Source organism: Heterodontus francisci, chromosome 13, assembly GCF_036365525.1.
Source record: "Heterodontus francisci isolate sHetFra1 chromosome 13, sHetFra1.hap1, whole genome shotgun sequence".
Classification (NCBI taxonomy): Eukaryota; Metazoa; Chordata; class Chondrichthyes; order Heterodontiformes; family Heterodontidae; genus Heterodontus; species Heterodontus francisci.
This window is the reverse complement of record NC_090383.1, coordinates 108201777-108224082: the sequence shown is the minus strand read 5'-3', so window position 1 is coordinate 108224082 and position 22306 is coordinate 108201777. Positions and strand designations below refer to the sequence as shown.

The window sequence follows — 22306 nt, the reverse complement described above, 5'->3', positions numbered from 1 at the left end:
ATGTAAGTAAATGAGAATACGAGGGAAATATTAATTTTTTCTTCCACTCTTTGTACTTGCAGTGACTACTGAAATTTTACACTTTCTGTTTGTAGGATTTTGTTCAAAAATGAAGACAGAAACTGGGAAGAAATTGAAAACAAGATGCGATCTGAGAGTGAAGTTCCTATTTTGAAAACATCAAATAAGGTGGGAAAGCAGATACATCACTTCAGTGTACATGATAATTGCTTCTTTGTTAATTTGTACATCTGTGCTTTATAGTGCTTTCTTTCTGGCTGGGCTTCAGTTGAAATGTGCTTCATGTGCTACCATTTATTTTCATTCTGCTGGGGATTAGAATGAACAAAGAACAAAGAAAATTACAGCACAGGAACAGGCCCTTCGGCCCTCCAAGCCTACGCCGATCCAGATCCTCTATCTAAAACTGTCGCCTATTTTCTAAGGGTCTGTATCTCTTTACTTCCTGCCCATTCATGTATCTGTCTAGATACATCTTAAAAGACGCTATCGTGCCCGCGTCTACCACCTCCGCTGGCAACGCGTTCCAGGCACCCACCACCCTCTGTGTAAAGAACTTCAGACCACTCCATGACTACTGTGAGTGGTGTTCCTGTGCTGAGTATGTTATGAGGCCTGAAAACTGACTTTCAACGATCCTTGGGCCTCTAAATTTATTTACAAACTAATTTCTAGGCCATTACGTTTGCAGCTTTGCAGAAGACAAAACCATTTATTTCCCTTTTTTTCAGCTTTCAGTATGATTGACTGTAGGTGGTTTCTTGTACAAGTGCAACTTAATTTTTCAGTTCAGTAATAAGGTGCTGCAGCCAAAGAGAAGTGTATCCAGCGCCTTGCTTGCTGAATGTTTGCTGTAAGCAAATTCTGGTTGAGGATTTAGTTTTCACCCTGTTGACCTATTATAGTGTGTGTGAATGCACTTTATTGTTGGTGAAAGAAGTTTAATACTAGCAATTGGGGTAGAAATTGAAATGTGTTATGTCGGATTTTCAGGCATGAAGTACTCCAATTTATTAGTGAAACAGTTTGTGCCCAATTTGTGCAAGTGTTGGTCCTGCTGCTAAACTTAAATATGTTAGTTAGGGGCTTAATGCCTGTTGAAGGTTGACATTGAGAAATTAGTTAGTGATAACCTGGGTATAGGTCATGCATACCCCACTTAAGCTTCTTTTGCAGCAGGAGTCTCTTTCGCTCCCCCACCCCCCTTCTCCCAGAACTTGCCTGAGGGCCACTGCCAGTGAGGCATGTGGCCCTGCATTGATGTGTTCACTGCAGAAAGCTGTTTGTGGAGGTGCAACCAGCTCCAGCATCTCGTGCTGAGTATGTTATGAGGCCTGAAAACTGACATTCAACAATCCTTGGGCCTCTAAGTTTATTTACAAACTAATAGGCCATTACGTTTGCAGCTTTGCAGAAGACAAAACCATTTATTTCTCTTTTTTTCAGCTTTCAGTATGATTGACTGTAGGTGGTTTCTTGTACAAGTGCAACTTAATTTTTCAGTTCAGTAATAAGGTGCTGCAGCCAAAGAAAAGTGTACAATGCACATTATAGTCCTTGGTGGAAAGCAAATAACTTTTCAGTAATGGCTGTGTTGACTCAACTAAAAGATCATGGCTTTGACAATCATGACTATCTGTTAATTTCTTAGCCTTGGTCAGTTGAGTTTGTCAGCTGCAGCACAGTTTCCATTATTTGGTATGTGGAGAAGAGGATGTTCGAGTTCAGGCTTGAATCAGAGAACACCACTCAGTAGTCATGGAGTGGTCTGAAGACAGACCATTCTAATCCCCAGCAGAAGGAAAATAAATGGTAGCACATGAAGGGTGAATAGATTTTAGAGTTATATTTTTTAAAAATCTTGAGATACAGTATTATTGTACAGAGTTTTGGAGGTGTTTGTCATATGGTGACTTGTCGTGGCATATTTTCTCTTTTAACCATATTAAATAGTAAGATAGTTATGTGGGTTCTTTCATGTCCTTTGTTTAACATGGATCATAAAATATACACATTAACCTCACACTAACAAAAACTCCTTTTAGTTTACACTCATCTAACAAGGTCTTGAAAGCTATTGTCCACAGTTTCTACCCTAAGTTAATCATAATAAAGGTATCAAAGAATGCATGCACCTGTGCTCTGCTTACACTTGCATGTTTTGAACTGGAAAATGAATTTTAATGAGTTAACTTAAAAAAGGAATAATCAGTTGAAACTGTATTTCTGTTTTTGTAGAAATATATTTTTTGTTTCCACTGCTGTTTCTCCAAGCATGTGGTATAACTATGATTTTCAGTGATTAGCTATGAGTAATGATGAGTTAAGTAATTATCGGAATTCAAACAAGTAGATGTATAAGAGCAAAGCTGGAGTAGTTTATGGCTGTGCTCTGCATTCCACTATGCCAACAACTCTCTGCTTTCTTAATAAATACCTCTTGCTAAACTCTGCCTTAAAGCAACCCAGTATCATGCCTTGAACAGCACTTGAGAATTGAGATTACAGAAGGTGAAATAAAAACAAAGTGCTGTAAATACTCAGGTCAGGCAGCATCTGTGGAGAGAGAAGCAGAGATAACGGGCTGGATTTTATTTATTTTATTTATTTATTTAGAGATACAACACTGAAAAAGGCCCTTCGGCCCACCGAGTCTGTGCCGACCAACAACCACCCTAATCCTACATTAATCCCATATTCCATACCACATCCCCGCCATTCTCCTACTACCTACCTACACTAGAGGCAATTTACAATGGCCAATTTACCTATCAACCTGCAAGTCTTTGGCTGTGGGAGGAAACCGGAGCACCTGGCGGAAACCCACGCAGTCACAGGAAGAACTTGCAAACTCCGCACATACAGTACCCAGAACTGAACCCGGGTCGCTGGAGCTGTGAGGCTGCGGTGCTAACCACTGCACCACTGTGCCGCCCAGCCTCTTTTACCAGCCCCCCGACGTTGCAGGCGTGGCCTTGACGCCAGGAAGGCCCCGTCCCAATTAACCAGCGGCTGCAAGGCCTCGTGGCAGCTCCCTTGCTGCTCGGCGACAGGAGCCTCTTTAAAATATTTTAATTTATGTAAATAAATTAATTAATACTTGTCATCGCGACGACCTTCCCGCTGCGATATTCCGGCTGGTTGCCGGACTTCCTGCACCTGCGGAACACTGGTTGGGAGGCTGGAGCAGTTAAGTTTTCAGGATGGGATCTGATTTTTTGAGAAGGTGATGGGAAGGGTTAATGGTAAAAGGTTCTAAACTTTGGGGAGGGGGAAAGGTCATATACTCAAGGTACGTATTTTGGGGGTGACGAGGGGGAAGAGGGCAAGAATGATATATAATGCTATTTGGGGGTATGGGAGAGGGGCTGGGAATATTTCTGCAATTATTTTCAAGTTCATATGCACAGTTCCCTTTAATAATTGAAACTGTTAGTAAGGGCTTTAAGTCCTTTAAAAATGGCGCCTGCGCGGTGGCACCATTGCCGAGGGCGAGCACCCACCCCCTCCACGTCATCGGTGGGAGGGGATGCGGCGATACACCCTGTCCATTTAAATGAGCCACTGCACTAAATATCACATCGGCTCCTTGGCAAACATCTCGCGCCGCTCCATTTTTTTAAAACGTCAGTCCAACGTTTCAGGTCTGTGACCTTTTATCAGACCTGGCAAAGTTTAGAAAAGTATTAGGTTTTAAGCAAATGAAGGGGGGTGTGCAGATGGTGGGGAAGAGAACAATACGGAAAGTGTGTGATAGGGCAGAGGGCAGGAGAGATTAAATAACACAAATACCATGGGACAAAGGCAAAGAATATGTTAATGCTTGTGGTGAAAGACAAAGCATTAGTTCAGAGAGAGTATTAATGGCAGAATAATGAGCAGCTCTGTCCAAAAGCACAACATGATAAACAGGCACATGGTTAAAAAATTAAATACATTTTTTTAAAAAATAAAAATATTTAAAAATGGCCAGTCATGTACTAAAATTGTTGAACTCAATATTGAGTCCATAAGGCTAAAGTGTCTGATCGGTTAATATGTTGTTATTACGTTAATATGTTTTTATTTCAGATTTGTGGCATCTGCACTTTTTTGCTTTGATTACTGAAGGTGCATGGTTTTGATAGCTTATATTTACTCCAGATGAGTTGGAGCAGAGTGTCATTGATCTTGGAATGACATGAGGGGCATTGATAGGTTAGATAGGAAGAAACTTTTTCCCTTAGCGGAGGGGTCAATAACCAGGGGGCATGGATTTAAGGTAAGGGGCAGGAGGTTTAGAGGGAATTTGAGGAAAGAAATTTTCACTCAAAGGGTTGTTGGAATCTGGAACGCACTGCCTGAAGAGTTGTTAGAGGCAGGAACCCTCACAACATTTAAGAAGTAATTAGATGAGCACTTGAAACACCACAGCATACAAGGCTACAGGCCAAGTGCTGGAAAATGAGATTAGAACAGGTAGGTGTTTGATGGCCGGCACAGACACGATGGGCCGAAGAACCTGTTTCTGTGCTGTATATCTCTATGACATTGTGATGTTAACATAAGAGCACTTATTCACCCCTATGAGGCCTTTTCCTAATGGACTCCATCCAAGTCCACTAAAGTAGACTTTAGTCTACTGAGGAAACATTCTGGAAAGTTACTCCTGTTTTTTCATTTTCCCACCCAAAAATGATTGGATAGATCTCCATTATATCTAAGAATATATTTGATTTGCTTTTAAATTCTTGCTGACTATTCCATATGATCCTTGTGCTCTTTAGATTAATAAAATCCTGGCAACTACTCTTGAGAATATTCCCTACATAAAAATAAATTGATATTTTGGTCTCGCCGGAGAACAGGCAGATAAAAGATTTTTTCGGAAAAGTATAATTACATGTTTCAAGGTTTTAAAAGCAAATGATTAATGAGAAAAGAAAATGGCCCAGGCTTTTTGTGTTTTGGCTCTCTGCTTTTCTCTGTCACTGTCCCACTCTAATTTGTCTTCTCTTCTTTCCATCTCTTCCTTTCATTTTATTTTTCTCTCTCAATCATCATATTTCTTCCCCTCTTTCCCCAACCAACACCGCCACCCGCCCCCCCCCCCCCCCAACCCCCTTCCAGGCAAAGTTTGCTCTTGCTGTCTTTTCTATTGATTTTCCTGACAGTTGTGTCTTGGGATACTCATGGTTTAACATAAACTAGGATCAACAAGCAGTGAGAGCAGCAAATGTGCAGGGAGACATTGTGCAGAAATGGATAGGGACTTGCTTCAGTTACTTTAACACAGCGTAATAGGAATATAGTAAAACCATATTGATCACAATATTCAAAGTCAGTTAGTAAATATGATAATTTACCAGGATACAATATATAATCACATCAAAGTAGTATAAAATATTGTATTAAAAATATGAAATTTTAAATGAAATGCCTGTATAATTAGTACAATTAAAATGTAATGCTATACCTAAAGGTACTTGCTTTATTATGTAAACTGAAAACATATCATTATTTATAAGATATGTCAATTGCAGTGGCCCTCATGGATTATAATATGCTGAATTTTTTTTTTACTTTAAAACTCTATAAAATCAATTGTACTTTGTCCACTTCACATTAGAACACAATTGACAAATGCCATATGCATGACAAGTCAGTCAGATTTCTTATGACTGTTTCTAGTATATCTGTTCCTATTCTTTAATATGAAGAAACTATTCACAGTACTGTACTTGTGCCCCATTAAGACAACCAGGCGCTTGAATGAAGTTAGACAGCAGGTGGGATAGTCAAGGCTATTGAACTAGAATTGTTATAATTGAGGAATTCATAGAATTATGGAATCTTACAGCACAGGAGGCACACAACCATCGTGTCTGTGCCGGCTCTTTGAAAGACCTATCCCACTCTCCCGCTCTTTCCCCATAGCCCTGCAAATGTTTCCTTTTCAAGTATATATCCAATTTACTTTTAAAAGTTATTAATTGAGTCTGCTTCCCCTACCTTTTAGTGCAGAGCATTCCAGATTGTAACAACTTGCTGCACCGAAGAATCTCCCAAGATGCAATAGAAGAAATTTTGTCTGTAAAACATGAATGCAAATCATCAAAGAATATATATATTTCAAATTAAACTGTTCTGTATTAAAAATGCTCTATAGTTTTTGTAAACAGTATGATATTAGCAGTTGAAAAATCTAAGGTAAAAAGGACTAGGAGCAGCGTGTTTCATGTAACATAACATTCATAGGTGCTTTGCAGGGGGGAGGACATTGAACCAGTGAAATAAGGGATAAAGATTAGGCAAGGGTGACCAAAGGCATACATATGAAGGTCAGTTTTGAGGAGGTTTTGAAGGTGGGGTTAGAGGAAATGAGGTGACATGAGGAAGTAAATTCCAATGTGGAGGGATGTGATGGGATGAATAAGGACAGAGCTCAAATAGATTATACAAAATTTTGAAACTGAATCTGCAAGAAAATCCTTACTAATAGAGAACTTTTATGTTAGCAACTAAATTATTAAAGATCTGCTGTAATTGTTCTGAATAATTAACAATTTTTGGATTTTCCCCTCTTGTTTGCTTGCTCTTTTAAGAGATTGAGGAGGGATGAAGTCGATGCTATGGGTGATTATGCTGTATCTGCATTAGGTGGGCGTGATGGGCCTGGTAGTCTTTTTCATCCTATTTTTGTGTAGTCATATTACATTTTAGTATGCCTCATATTCCTGAGGTAAGGTCCAAATGAATATTTATCTTGTACTATAAATGTTGTACCGTGCATATATAAGTGTTCCTTTAGACTATTAGAAGTGGAAAAATGCGTGGATATTCATGCATATTCTCTACACATCTTGGGGATTTGCGGCATTCTATTCCTTCAATTTAGAAGTCCTGTGCAGAGCAACAATCCTAGACAAAAGAGGTAATCTAGAATAAATATTTTAGTATTTTAAATATTTTAAGCGTAGTTAATGAGGAGGTACAGTTTCTCAAAATGGCTTTAGCTATAGATTCCATTGAGTAATCACTGCTGTTAAACTCATGGTCAGTAAGCCAGCTGTGTTGTGTCAGACTGAAGCCTTGTAATATCGGTAAACTTGCAACAGCCATAGATGTAAAACAGACAGTAATTTATGCTGTTGTGTGGGTCATTTAAAGTTTAGTTTTTAAACATTAAAGCAATGAAAATGAAAAGTAAACAATCTTAAAAAGTAGTAACTCAAGTTAAGAAATAAAACTAAAAAGGATCCCAGAGTTTTTCTTTAATGCCAATTGTGCCAGTCATAATTCTTAACGCTGGAACACAATTTTGTAATGAGATTTAAGGAAGATAATTAACGTTACAAAATTTTTGGACAAGGTGAATTAAACATTTATCAGGATTTTTAAAGTATGCTTTTAGTGTTTGGAATTACTTTAATAAATTATGGATCAGTGGTAATTAGTCAATTGTCACAATGGACAAGACAGATTGAACACTTGCTAAGAGGCAGCTTGTAAGGAAATTAAATGCAGCAAAAGCAAGGGCTGGAATGTTGTTTAGTAGTCTAGGATAATTGTGACCACAAATTGAATTTCCTATATTTGAAACTGGCCATTAGACACTTCAAAAAGGCATCATTACTCATTTTTCACCTGTCCACTATAGAGCTACAACACTTTTATCTGTTGCTTGCTGCTCCACTGCACAAAATTATTTAGCAGAATTTTAGGACAGGTAGCCCTGTTAACCAAAACCTAATTTCTTGTCAGTAATTTGTATTCAGGCTTGTAGAAGTGGATCGTCTGCTAATAACGTTTATGTTCTGCATTGTGGGAATATATATATTATATAAATATTGGTATGATCAATTAACTTTTGTCGAGTGGTTGTGATGGTAAACCATATCCGTTTCTAAAATTGATGAACATCTTTGTCTTGCTGTCTTGATTCCGAATTCTAGCCATGCACCGCTCACCATTCAATTGTTCACCTTTCAGGGCAGAAATTTGTAACAGTGTGATAAGACATTGCATTTGTGTTCATGATTGATTCCCCACTTGACTTGTTCACAATCTCAATCATATCTTTGGAAATGACAGTGCCAAGCAAAGAAAAGAAAGGACTTGATTTTGATGATTTAGAGATACAGCACTAAAACAGGACCTTCGGCCCACCGAGTCTGTGCCGACCATCAACCACCCATTATACTAATCCTACACTAATCCCATATTCCTACCACATCCCCACCTGTCCCTCTATTTCCCTACCACCTACCTATACTAGGGGCAATTTATAATGGCCAATTTACCTACCAACCTGCAAGTCTTTTGGCTTGTGGGAGGAAACCGGAGCACCCGGAGAAAACCCACGCAGACACAGGGAGAACTTGCAAACTCCACACAGGCAGCACACAAAATTGAACCCGGGTCGCTGGAGCTGTGAGGCTGCGGTGCTAACCACTGCGCCACTGTGCCGCCCTATTTTCCCACAATGTAGAACATAAAAGTTATTAGCAGACGATCCACTTCTACAAATCTGAATACAAATTACTGGCAAGAAATTAGATTTTGGTTAACAGGGTTACCTGTCCTAAAATTCTGTTAAATAATTTTGTGCAGTGGAGCAGCGAGCAACAGATAAAAGTGTAGCTCTATCGTGGACAGCTGGAAAATGAATAATGATGCAATTTTTTATTAAATGCACAGGTAGAACTACACAGACTGAGAAACTATTGAGATATCCACAGTACAACAATATGGTTGAATGATACATGTTTGAGGGAATTTTGTTGTACTGATGGGAATGGTTAAAGGAATGTTAAACTTATGGTCATCTGGAAGACTATAAAGTGTACAATATGGGGATCTCATGAAAAACTATCTCTGTGCCTTGTAGTTGAAATTTCCTTGGCCGTCCAAAGGAATCTGATGGCCTGTTTATCCAATTTAATAAAGACTGTTCTAGGTGTTTTGATTGGGGCCATTTGGAATAGATATAGTACCATGGATGAAAGATAGGGGAACCAAAAATGCTCGGTACATTCCAACAATTGCGAAAGGTAAGGGAACCAAAAATAGGGCTCTTGGATGAAGAGGGACTTGGAGATTATGATGAAACTTAAAAAAAAAGGTATATGATGCACGTCAGGTGAATTCTTCAAGTAAGGTCAAATACAATAAGTTGAGAGGGGAAGTGAAGAGGAAAATATCACTAGCAAAGAGAGAATAAGAGAATAGGATGGCAGTTAACATAAAAGGGAACCCAAAAAATTTCTACCTGCATATAAATAGTAAGCTTGTAGTAAGAGGTGGAGTGGGGTCTATTAGGGACAAAGAGGGTGATATATGCTTAAAGGCACAGAGCAAAGCTGGAATACTTAGAGTACTTTGTATCGGTGTTTACAAAGGAAGAGGATGCTGACAAAATATCGGTAGAAGCTGAGAGAGTAGAGGCAATTAATAGGGTAAAAATTGAGAGGAAGGAGGTACTGAAAAGGCTGGCTAGGCTAAGGTTAGGTAAGTCACCTGGTTCGGATGGCTTGCATCCTAGGTTGCTAAAGGAAGTGGGGGTGGCGATATCAAAAAGCTTGCCATAATCTTCCAATTCCTCCTAGATTTGGAGAGGTGCCAGAGGATTGGAGAGTGGCAAATGTGACACCCTTATTCAAGAAAGGATGTGAGGATGGTCCTAGCAACTACAGGCCAGTTAATGTAGCATCAGCAGTGGGTAAGGTTTTAGAAATAATCAGGGAAAAAATTAACAGGCACTTGGAAAGGTTTGAGTTAATTAAGGATAGCCAGCACTGATTCATAAAAGGCAGATCATGCTTGACTAATCTAATTGAATTTTTTGATGAAATAATAGAGAAGGTTGATGAAGGGAATGCAGTGGAGTCTATAGGGATTTTAAGAAAGCATTTGATGTACCACATAAAAGGCTGGTTAACAAAATTGAGGCTCATGGAAAAGAATGGTCAGTGTCCAATTGGATTTTTTAAAATTGGCTTAAGGACAGAAAACAGTGAGTCATGGTAAATGGTTGTTTTCCAGACTGGAGGATGGTGGACACTGGTATTCCACAAGGGTCAGTGCTAGGACCACTGATTTTTTTTTGGTATACATGAATTGGATCTTGGAATACAGAGTAGAATTTCAAAATTTGCTGATACCAAACTTTGAGGAGTAGCAAACAGTGAGGATAATATGAACTGCCTGCAACAACACATAGATAGGCGAGCAGAATGGGCAGACAAGTGGCAGATGAAATTTAAGACAGAGAAGTTTTTTTTCAGAGATATAGCACTGAAACAGGCCCTTTGGCCCACCGAGTCTGTGCCGACCATCAACCACCCATTTATATACTAATCCTACACTAATTCCATATTCCTACCACATCCCCACCTGTCCCTATATTTCCCTACCACCTACCTATACTAGGGACAATTTATAATGGCCAATTTACCTATCAACCCGCAAGTCTTTGGCATGTGGGAGGAAACCGGAGCACCCGGAGGAAACCCACGCAGACACAGGGAGAACTTGCAAACTCCACACAGGCAGTACCCAGAATTGAACCCAGGTCGCTGGAGCTGTGAGGCTGCGGTGCTAACCACTGCGCCACTGTGCCGCCCTGTGTGAGGTGATTTTGGCAGAAGGGATAGAGTGAAGCAGTATAGTTCTAGAGTTCTATAGTGCAGGAACAGAGGGACCTGGGGATGCATGTGCATCAATTTTTGAAGGTGGCAGGACATATTGAGAGTGTTTGGCAAAGCATAATAGGATCTTGAGCTTCATAAATAGAAGTATTAAGTATAAAAGCAGGAAAGTTCTTCTGAACTCTTTATAAAGCTCAGATTAGGCCACAACTAGAGTATTGCGTTCAGTTCTGGTCACCACACTTTAGGAAGGATATGAGGGTCCTTGAGAGCGTGTCAAGGAGATTTACCAGAATGGTTCCAGGGATGGGGAATTTTAGTTACAAAGTTAGTTTGGAAAAGCTGTTCTCCCTGGTGCAAAAGAGATTGAGGGGAGATTTGATATAGGCATACAGGATTATGACAGGCAAGTTAGACAAGGAAAAACTGTTCTCATTAACTAATGGTACAAGGACTAGGGGACATAGATTGAAGGTTTTCAGCACGAGATGCAGGGGGAATGTGAGGAAGAACATTTTTACGCAGCGGGTGGTAATGATCTGGAACTCACTGCCCACAAGGGTGGTGAAAGCGGAGACAATGAATAATTTTCAAAAGGAAACTGGATGGGCACTTGAAGGGAATAAAATTGCAGGGCTATGGGAATCGAGCAGGGGAATGGAACTGACTGGATTGCTCTGCAGAGAGCAGGCATGGACTTGATAGGCCAAATGGCCTATTTTTTATTCTTTCATGGGATATGGACGTCACTGGCAAGGTTAGCATTTATTGCCCATCCCTAATTGCCATTGAACTGAATAGCTTGCCATACCATTTCAGAGGACAGTTAAGAGTCAACCACATTGCTGCGGGTCTGGAGTCACATGTAGACCAGACCAGGTAAGGACAGAAGATTTCCTTCCCTAAAGGACATTAGTGAACTAGATGGGGTTTTTTACAACAGTTGATAGTTTCATTGCACTGTTACTGCGACTAGCTTTCAATTCCAGATTTTTTAAATTAATTAATTGAATTTAAATTTCACTAGCTGCCATGGTGGGATTGGAACCCATGTCCCCAGGGCATTAGCCTGGACCTCTGGATCACTAGTCCAGTGACATTGCAATTATGCCACCATCCCCTATGCCATAAATGACTATGTTTAGAATGATAATTTAACAAGAAATGCATTGGTAGTGATGAGTGATATTGTATGTCTATCAAACCATCTTTTTACATGAAGTTTATGCCCTGAGGACTGTCTTAATGCACTTGATGACTGATCAAAATCTGAATTCAAGTGAATTTTTCTGCCCAACCTCTACTATGGTGACCATATGAATATTTGTATGTATCATGAATAGTCTGATACCCAAAGCATTTTTCCCAGTAATCTGCTAGTTGCGCTAATACTTTTCAGAAGTTGAAACTACAGTTGGTTACACAATTTCAGTTATCCATCTCGCCAACATGAGGGCTGCAACTCCTCAAATTTATATATACAATGACTTGCATCATTTTGACCATGTTGAGATTGAGGGATGCTTCTGTAACAGTAAATCTGAAAGGTCTACGTGTTAGCAAAGTGTAATTTCTTTGCACTCAAATGTAGACTTCGGGCTGAGTATTATGGGCCACTCTGAGACAGGGTGGGGGGGCCCATAGAATTGTGACAGGAGGCAGGAGCGGAGGGCCTGTCGCAACGCAGTCTTGTCAAGAACAGGATAGGCCAAAGACAGCCTTCCTGCCCTGATGCCTTAAGTGGCCTTTTAACGGATGGGGGTTCCGCCACGTGGGAAGGTCACCCAGAAAAGCAAGGCAACCGCCCTGCGAGCTAGGGGAGGGAGGGCCCTCCTCTGTGGGCAATCTGTGGTCTGCAGAGTGCTCCCACCAGGAAATCCGGCACCTGTGAACCACCCTCCCCCTCCCCGATACTAAATACCCCCGCTTCCCCCTCGCCGGGGCCTGCCAGTCTGACCCCGATGAGCCGGCCTCGTTTACCTTGGATCTGGGCTGCAGTGCCGGGCCTGGGTCCAAGACCTCTTGCAGTTCTGACAGTGGCCACCACTCCCAGTGGCGCTGCCGATACTGCTATACCGGCCCTGTGATTGGCCGGCTGCTCTTGGAGGCAGGATTCCTGTCTTTAAAGGGACGAGGATCCTGGTTCCAGGCTGTTAATTGGCCCAGTGTCATAGAAGCACCCTGGAAGATTCTTTCCCTCGAGAGCCTATCCAATTTCCTTTTGAAGTCATTCTTTGTATTCGCTTCTAACACCTTTGTAGGCAGAGTGTTCCTGGTCATTACCTCGCTGCATAAAAAAAGCTCTTCCTCATGTCCCTCTGCATCTCTTGCCCAAAACCTTAAATCTGTGTCCCTAGTCCTTGTACCATCAGTAAATGGAAACAAATTTGCCTTGTGTACCTTATCTAAATCTGTGATAATCTCGTACACCTCTTTCAAATTTCCCCTCAATTTCCTTTGCTCCAAGGAGAACAACCCCAGCTTCTCCAATCTAACCTTGTAGCTAAAATCCTTCATCCCCAGAACCATTCTGGTAAATCTGTTCAGCAACCCCTCACGGATCCTCACATCCTTCCTAAAGTGTGGTGCCCAGAATTGGATGAAATACTCTAGTTGTGGCCACAACAGAGCTTTATAAAGATTCAGCAGAACTTCCCTGCTTTTGTACTTGTTTAAGAAGGCCAAGCTTCCCATATGCTTTGCTAACTACTCTCTCAACAGGTCCTGCCACCTTCAGAGATCTATGCACGTATGAGGTGATGCACATTGAGAGGTCAAAAAGGCAATGAAATATACAATGGATGGTCGGACCCTAGGGAGTACAGAGGGTGAGAGGGACCTTGGGATGCTTGTCCATAGATCACTGAAGGCAGCAGCACAGGTGGTTAGGAAGGCATACGGGATACTTACCTTTATTAGCCAGGCATAGAATATAAGAGCAGGGAGTTTATGATGGAGCTGTATAAAACACTGGTTAGGCCACAGCTGGAGTACTGTGTACAGTTCTGGTCACCACACTACAGGAAGGATGTGATTGCAGTGGAGCGGGTGCAGAGGAGATTCACCAGGATGTTGCCTGGGCTGGAGCATTTCAGTTATGAAGACAGACTGGATAGGCCAGGGTTGTTTTCCTTGGAGCAGAGAAGTCTGAGGGGGGACCTGATTCAGGTATACAAAATTGTGAGGGGCATTGATAGGATAGATAGGAAGAAACGTTTTCCCTCAGCGGAGAGGTCAATAACTAGGGGGCATAGATTTAAGGTATGGGGCAGGAGGTTTAGAGGGGAGTTGAGGAAGAATCTTTTCACCCAGAGGGTGGTTGGAATCTGGAACACACTGCCTGAAGAGGTGGTAGAGGCAGGAACACTCACGACATTCAAGAAGTATTTAGATGAGCAATTGAAAGGCCATAACATACAAGGCTACGGGCCAAGTGTGGGGAAATGGGATTAGTTAGGACGGGTGCTTGATGGTCAGTTCAGGCGCGTTGGGCCGAAGGGCCTGTTTCTGTGCTGTAAAACTCTGACTCTGTGAACCCCCAGGTACCTCTGCCCCTGCACAGACTTTAGAACTGTGCCATTAAGTCTACATTTCCTCTGCCAGAATGCATTACCTCACACTTATATTAAATCCCATCTGCCTAACGTCTGCCCATTCTGCTAGCCTATCCATGCCCTGTTGCAGTCGATTGGTATCATCCTCACTGTCTGCCATACCTTAAAGTTTGGTATATCAGCAAATTTTGCAATTCTATTCTCTACCCCAATATCCAAATCATACAGTCCAAGCACTGACTCATGAGGAACACCACTGTCTGCCATCCTCCAGTCTGAAGAACAACCATTTACCACGACTTGCTGTTTTCTGCCGTTAAGCTAATTTTTTATCCAACCCTCCTATTCCATGGGCCTCAATTTTGTTAACCAGCCTTTTATGTGGTACTTTTATAAAGCTTTCTTAAAATCTATATGGGCAACATCCATTGCTTCCCTTCATCAGCCTTCTTAGATTCTTTATCAAAGTCAATTAGATTAGTCAAGCGTGATCTGTCTTTTACAAATCCGTGCTGGCTCTTAATTCACTCAGGCCTCTCCAAGTACCTGTTGATTTTTTTTTTTCTGTTACCTCTACCATCTCCACTTCTACTGATATTTTGTCAGCATCCTCTTCTTTAGTAAACACTGATACAAAGTATTCTAGCCTTGTCCTGCACCTCTTTGTCCCTAATGGGATCCAACATGCCTCTTACCATCCACTTACTATTTACAAGCTGGTAGAAGATTTTTGGATTCCCTTTTAAGTTAACTGCCATTCTACTCTCACATTTTCTCTTTGCCAGTCTTCTTTTTCTCTTCACTTCGCCTCTGGTTAACATCTAAGTTTAATTATTTTCAATACGGCAGGAATAAAATCATTATTTTAATGTAAGATAAAGTGCATTCACTTGCACATAAATACAGTTGGCAGTTATGTGTTGTATTACATAAATACTGTGGCTGCAAGAACAGGTCAGAGGCTGGGAATTCTGCAGCGAGTAACTCACTTCCTGACTCCCCAAAGTCTGTCCACCTTCGACAAGGCACAAATCAGGAGTGTGATGAAATACTCCCCACTTGCCTGGATGAGTGTCGCTCCAACTTGAGACCATCCGGACAAAGCATCCTGATTGATTGTCACCCCATCCACAACCTTAAACATTCACTCCCTCCACCACTGACGCACAGTGACAGTAGTGTGTACACTCTACAAGATGCATTAGAGCTCCTTTGACAACCCCTTCCAAACTCGCAACCTCTATCACCTAGAAGGACAAGGGCAGCAGATGCATGGGAACATCGCCACTTGCAAATTCCCCTCCAAGCTACACACCATCCTGACTTAGAACTATATCGCTGTTCCTTCACTGTCGCTGGGTCAAAAACATGGAACTTCCTTCCTAACAGCACTTTGGGTGTACCCACACCACATGGACTGCAACGATTGAAGAAGGCGGCTCTTCATCATCTTCCCATTGCAATTAGGGATGGGTAACAAATGCTGGCATTGCCATCTACACTCACATCCCATGAACGAAAAAATGTATCTAGTATTGTATTGAATTGGACCTTATTGTTTTAACAACTATGCAGTCTAAAGAGTTACATTCCTGCCCTTTTCACAGTAATGCCCAGCCCAGCGCTTAAGGTGAGATGAGCTTAGCAGTACCATACTTAGAAAATCTGAAAATGATTCCTTCAGCTGAATCCCGAGTCATTTTGGCACTGAAGTTTTATTCAGACCTTTTCTGAAAACCCAAGCTGTATACTTTAAATTATTATTTCATTCCTTGCTTATTTACGGTTGTGTTAAGGCTTTCTCTTTGCAGTCGTTTCCAGAAGAATGCTATGTTCAGTCTGTAACTGATCAATTAGTGTCTGTATTGTGGTCAGAATTAAAATGGTTAATATATTAAGTTTGCTTCTGAAGTCTCAACTGTTTGGAATACATGAATTACACTCCTTATTTTTTTTAAGGAGATTTCATCAATCCTGCAGGAGTTGAAAAAGGTAGAAAAACAGCTCCAAGGTAAGTGGCATTACATAGTTTTCAATTCTTGCCATCTGATGTTTCTTTGGCATTCTACATAGTACTAGTTATGGTCAGATTCTGCTTCAATGCAATTTAGAAATGGTAGAATTATGCTATCACTGTTATTGACTGTGTTTCATATTTCTTGTAGTCATCTTGGTCCAATATAGCAAGCTAAATAATCCTCATGGTATACATAACTAAGTAAAGTGTTAAAATGCTGACTGGTCTAGGTATTCCAATTTTCCAGGTCATTTTTAAGGCTTTCAGGCCATACGCTATTCCTGGAACAAACCCTAATATTACAGAAATAAGGCTACTCAGGTGTAGTTTTATTATTGTAGTGTTAACTATATGCTGTGCATTTAAAAATTTAAAGAATAAACACACCACCTCTATTCTCCCTGTTTCTTTATCTCTTTCTATATAATTTGAACTTGTACTTGATGTCTAATGTGCTTTATTATAACTGTACATTTTACCAATTTAAAATATACCCATTTTCCTCGGCCTATAACATGCTTGCAAACCAGTTCCAGGCCAGATCAAAATGTTTTCTCTCCCCACTCATAGCAAGCACTTTAATTCCAAAGATTGACGTAGTTGAGTTATTACTGTGTCATATGACTTTGAAATAACCTCTTGTTTCTATCAAATGTTCCTGACCTAAGAAATATCTTAAATGCCTATCTGAACATTTCAGTGAGACTAGCATTTCAGTGGATCCGCTACAACAATAATGTTATGACGCTGGAATGTGCTTGTAGAAAATAAATGCTCCCCAGTCATGAGAGAAGCATTAATTTTACAAGAAATACAAATTGCACGAAAAATGCGAAGAAAAAAACAGATTTATCATTGTTACTTGTGATCCATTGAAATCACACTTAAGTTACTGCATTTTTTCCTTTTAGCCATCAACGTGATGATTGATCCAGATGGTGCATTGGATTCAGCATGCGGCCTGAAATTGTCAAGTCCCAGTTTGCCTGGACAGGCCAAGCACAAGTCCAGTTCAACCCAAAGTCCTCAGATCACGGCCTCTGACTCTGACTACAGCAACCATTTCAGCTCGTACAAACACAATGGAGAGGACAAAGATAATTCTTTGCATGAATAACACTATTTTTTGTAGTTTCCTTAAAGTGGCAGAGCACATATCAACAGGCACAACATTTTTGATCTGGGCTGTGATACTGAGAACAAGTTTGCTTGCCATTTAACTAGCTTTGAGGTATTTTCCTGCTTTCTGTGGTGCTTTCCTCACCACGTAACTTTTGCTACAGTTGTAAACTTTGCATCCATCCAATAGTGAAACATTAGAGGGAAGAAAAGTCACATTCTCTGATGCTTGCAGTGAAATGTGAACCACATCGACAGCTGTCCTAGCCTTCATAAGTCATCTTCAAAATGAAGAAGCAAATTGGCATTATTATTGAAACTGGAATTGAAATATTGTGTTTCAGCACTGTGTAAAATGGACTAATGTATAGATTACACAAGTTAAGAATATCGAAAAACAAAAACATCGGTGCCAAACTGCTCAGTATATTGGTCAGTTGAACAACGTTCTGTTGAATCAAAGAACTGCTGTTAGTTATTTATCTGTGTTTCGTATGTAAACCACAGACTCTGCATAGGATATTGCTTAACTGTACAAAGTAGAAAACATATTCAGCAATTATTGTAATATTGGGGGAAACATCTTTGCTTTATGCTGTGGTCAGAAGTAGGTTGATAACTTGTAATGCTGAAAAGTCCAGTTGATTGCAACATTTTTAGCATTATACATTATTGCACTATTAGCAACATGTGAGCTAAAGGGTGGGAGCATTACATTGGTAATTGAGTTTTGTTTTAATCTCTTTATCCATCAGATTTAAACAATCACTAAAATAATCTGCAAAAATTAACATAATTGCATTGGATTTATAGAATTTTGCTAAAGAATTACACACGATTTGTCAGGTCTTCAGAAGAATAATTGGGATGCTTTCCATCGTGCTACAATGAGCTGATCAACCTGACAGGGCCACTCGCAAATCAGTGGCCCATAAGTGATTCACTCCGACCAAAATCTCAGTCATTCAACTCTGGTTGTACAGCATCAGTGTGAATTAAGTGTTAAAAGCAAACTGTTGATGGATTAAGTGGGCACAGTGAGGCAGTGCACTGTTTCACTTCCCTGGCATTTTACATCAAATGTAAACTGATGGAAGGAGTCTCTCCTCTCGTGAGTGAGCCTCATCGATGTGAAATGTATGTAGGGCATTCCCAATGCAGTTCGTTTTTGGATGTGTGTCAACAAGATAAACCTGCTCATAATGGGGAATCCACTCAGAAGAATATAGCATGGATAGGAAAAAAAAAAAGTCATACTGAGATTGATTACGCTACCCAGCAATATACTTGAGATAAGTTTACTCTATAAATGGCTGATGCTGACAAAAGTATTCCATTCTCCAATCGTGATATCCCTTATCTTAATTATTATTGAAACTGGAAGAGAAAAAAATTCCTTCGTAACCCCATTCCTTCCCCTCAATCCAAAAAAGCAGTAGGAAGAATTTCTCATCCTGCTCCCTAAGTAAAATTAGCTTTGTCAATATCAATCCATTTCTCAATGATTGCAAAATCACAATACAGAACGATTTGTTACTCAACTTTACTTGTAATGTCACTCAGATAAGCTGCATAAATGGCTGCTGTGGGAAATGGAAACTAGAATGATGCAAATAGGATGTGTATTTGAGGTTGGGTTTAGGGTGCATGGTTGGGAGATGGTAAAGAGATCTGTACAATATATTTCCTGAGAAAATTTGAGGTCAAAACTGAGTACCAAAGGTGTGTTACATTTTCCAGAACTAGTGTTAATATTGATCACACAAATCAAAATAAAGCTCCACATTTTATCTTAAGGGAAACTGTAATTTTCACCCATTTAAGGTTTAATAACAGAACAGCTTACAACTGTTTAGTTTTGGCTTGAGTAGATTAAATTAATGTGTGTTTTCGTAGAACCAATCTCTCTACTTCCATCCTGTTCCTTGCTGCTTCCCTGAATCATACACTGTGCTCAAAAGGCGCGTAATACACTTCAGGCCTTTGAGCGTATGAGTGTAGTCTAACATTTTCTCCCTTCTTACTTTTTGGCCCCTCTAATAGTCTAGTTGCATTTGAACCTGGCAGTGGCAGAAAATCAGATCTGCATCACACCTCTCCGAGCCATGCATTCTTGGCACCGAGTGCACTGCAACCATAGTATGCCCAGCAAGTTTGCTGTTAAATTGTTGTATTCTAAATTACACTTATAGACTGAATGCTGTATAAATCAATTTTGGTGCTAGGTTCTTGTTTTGCGTAGTGGTAATAATGCAGTTATGAGTGGTCTCTGGTGTAAATCACTCTTTCATGGTACAGAGTAGCCTCCCTGAGATATTTTGAAGAATGGACCTTTTTATGTACCTATGTCACTGGTGATACTGCCTTGCTTTGTTACTGAAGGGTCTTAAAGCTGTCTGCCTTTTCTACAAAAACTGCCTTTATGATGTAGCTTCGGAGAAAAAGAAGTGCTGCATGACCCAGCATCAGTTGTGCAGTGATACAGGAGACACTGTAGAAGGAAGGGATGTTAAAGAGAGAGAGCAACACCAACCCCATTCCATTTGGGTTTCACACAGTATTAACTTTCTAAGTGTGGATAATCCAAAGATGTGTTTAAAAAGTAGTAACTACAGTCCTAATTTCATTTTTTATATTAATCTGATTCTAATACTAAAAAGTATAACCCCCACTGTTTTGTTGTTCACAAAATGTAGAAGTCTTTTCCAAGTTGATTGCCAATAGCCTTACATACAAGCAAGATGATACTTCTGAAAAACCTTCCAATTCATGGTTATTGTAGCTTCAACTAGACTCAGCATTGGTCCAGATTATCCCAATCCACTAATTCAAACACTGAAGCTGTTACTCAAAACATAGTTGAACAACTAAGCAATAATCAAGGTGTACATTTATGAAGAATGTTTGCATTGACACATCATTTTTCTCACAAATTTCTGTTCACTTACAACATTGTTGTATTATGGTTGCCTCTGCTGGTGTGAATATGTATATTTCTCAAGTTTAATTACTATATGCCACAATTTTGATCAGCAAATTGACTCTAATTCCAGCTGATGCAAGCTAGGTAGGAGCTTACCACGTATCAATTAATGGTGTGAATTCAGTGATGCAAAACACTGTGCAATACTAAGCCAATGTCAGCCCTTCATAACTAGAATCAGGCATTAGGCTGGCAATATAGGATCGCTCTCAATCTAACTTTACACACTGTTGGAAAAATGCCTTTTGAATAGTGTGTGGATTGAAAAAAGTACTTGCTTTTTGTTCAAACATTGAGAAAGGGATAACCAAATGTTACCTGTACTTTTTCTCCCTCTCTCTCTCTGGCTAGAAGTTATGACAAAAGCAAAAGCACAGTTTTACCCCATAGATGGAAAAGTAATGAGACGGTATGCTACAAAGCTTCTGTAGTAAATAGCAATGAAGTGAATTCTCCAACTTCTAAACATGCTAGCTAAGCACTTCACTTTCTTGTGTTAATTCGTGTGTTTACACATTTGTGTTGTAATTTGCAATATTGTCTTTGTTTTGCAGTTATATGGTTTTCTCCTGATTTTGTACGAACACTATTGGCTCTATTTATTTTTATTTGGTTATGTATGTTTTTTTGTATTTTTACATTTCTAATGTGTTTCAAATAAAGTTCTTTTCCCAGACCTTTGCCACAGCGAATGTTTGTTAAAAAAAACTTAAAAGGCCATCACTGACTGGTATGTGATGGATTTGCACACTGTAGTGTGTGACCTGGTGATAAAATGCAGGTCCTTTTTCCCCCACTCCACTTTAGTAGTGTGTCCTTCGTATTCTGGGGTGACAGTACCGACAATGAATACGTTTATGAATGTGTTGATGGCTATGCAAGTTTATTTCATAATGTGCTCTTTAACATGAAGGATAACAAAGCATGCTAACCCAGTTAGTGCACTAAAAACATTTTTCTGATCAGTAATTTCTCTGAAACTGGATGGCACTAGAGTTAAGCAGGAAGCCCTCACTTTCTTTGATAGGCATCAGTGCTAGATCTCTTGAAATTGTCTATTTCCAACTTAATTTCTTAGCTGGGCAGGAAGCTAAAAACTCCCCACCCCCCGCTCCCCCCACTGTCTCCCATCTCTACACATCCAGCTATTGGCCAGGTGAACTGCCAATCAACTTGACTAACTTGGATCAGAAAATCTCCCCTCCTGTGGAATTTACGTGACCAGTTCAGAAAGGCCTCTTGTGCTGGGTGTGAAGAGACCATTCTAACATGAATGTGAATGTATATTGGAACAATTTTGACAAATGTCTTCTGTTTCAAGCTGATGTGGTATGCAACAAACCCCATTTGTGCAACTGGTTTGTCTGGGTCAATCCCATCTGTGTGAATTGTAATCCGCATTTCTAAAAGCTGTATATTGTGGATTTAGCCTCTGCTGAGCTGAATTTAACTTGTTAGTATCTTGATATTAAAAATCAACCAAAGTTCGTCCTGGGTTAAAAAGTTAAAAATCCTGAAATATGACACTAATTAGAGAATAATTTGGAGTGATTCTTATCCCATAATCTAAAATAACATAATTAGAAAGTTGAATTGATGTACAGGATTTTAGTAGGATTGAACTCAACTGAATGGGAATGGAAAAAGCAATTAAAATTCAATATTTCAAATTGGGCAATTAACTCCTTTAATATCCATTTTAATGTTTTTTTCTGTTTTGCAGTTAAGTGCATCACTTACTAGTTCAAGAATCTGTGGACTAGAAGTTTATCTTATGTGGTGGTGGTGTTGGATCAGCTGCCCGTTCCAAGCATTGCTTGATACTTAATTACATTGACTGCAATGGAATTGAATATTGGGCACTGCAATGTCATCACTAAATCACAATGTCATCACTCTAAAGCTGACATCAAATAAATGGAATGATGATCATAAATGGTCAATATAATGGTTCTTTTTTTAAAATCATACCTATAACCTAAAG

General features: G+C 39.9%; 1 protein-coding gene across 16 annotated transcripts in view; it reads left to right on the top strand.

Annotated features, from left to right (window-relative positions):
- Positions 1-20565, top strand: part of cep170aa (centrosomal protein 170Aa) — a 174398-nt gene extending 153833 nt beyond the window's left edge. For 15 of the 16 annotated variants that reach the window (XM_068045385.1, XM_068045382.1, XM_068045380.1 and 12 more), the window contains 3 exons: positions 96-189; positions 16163-16214; positions 17132-20565. In XM_068045385.1, coding sequence (XP_067901486.1) covers positions 96-189; positions 16163-16214; positions 17132-17337 — 352 coding nt within the window. In that variant the 3' untranslated portion in view covers positions 17338-20565. Of the gene's footprint in view, positions 1-95; positions 190-6019; positions 6107-16162; positions 16215-17131 lie in introns of those variants that run through there. The other variant, XM_068045378.1, reaches the window with a different exon arrangement.
- The last annotated feature ends 1741 nt before the right edge of the window (positions 20566-22306 follow it).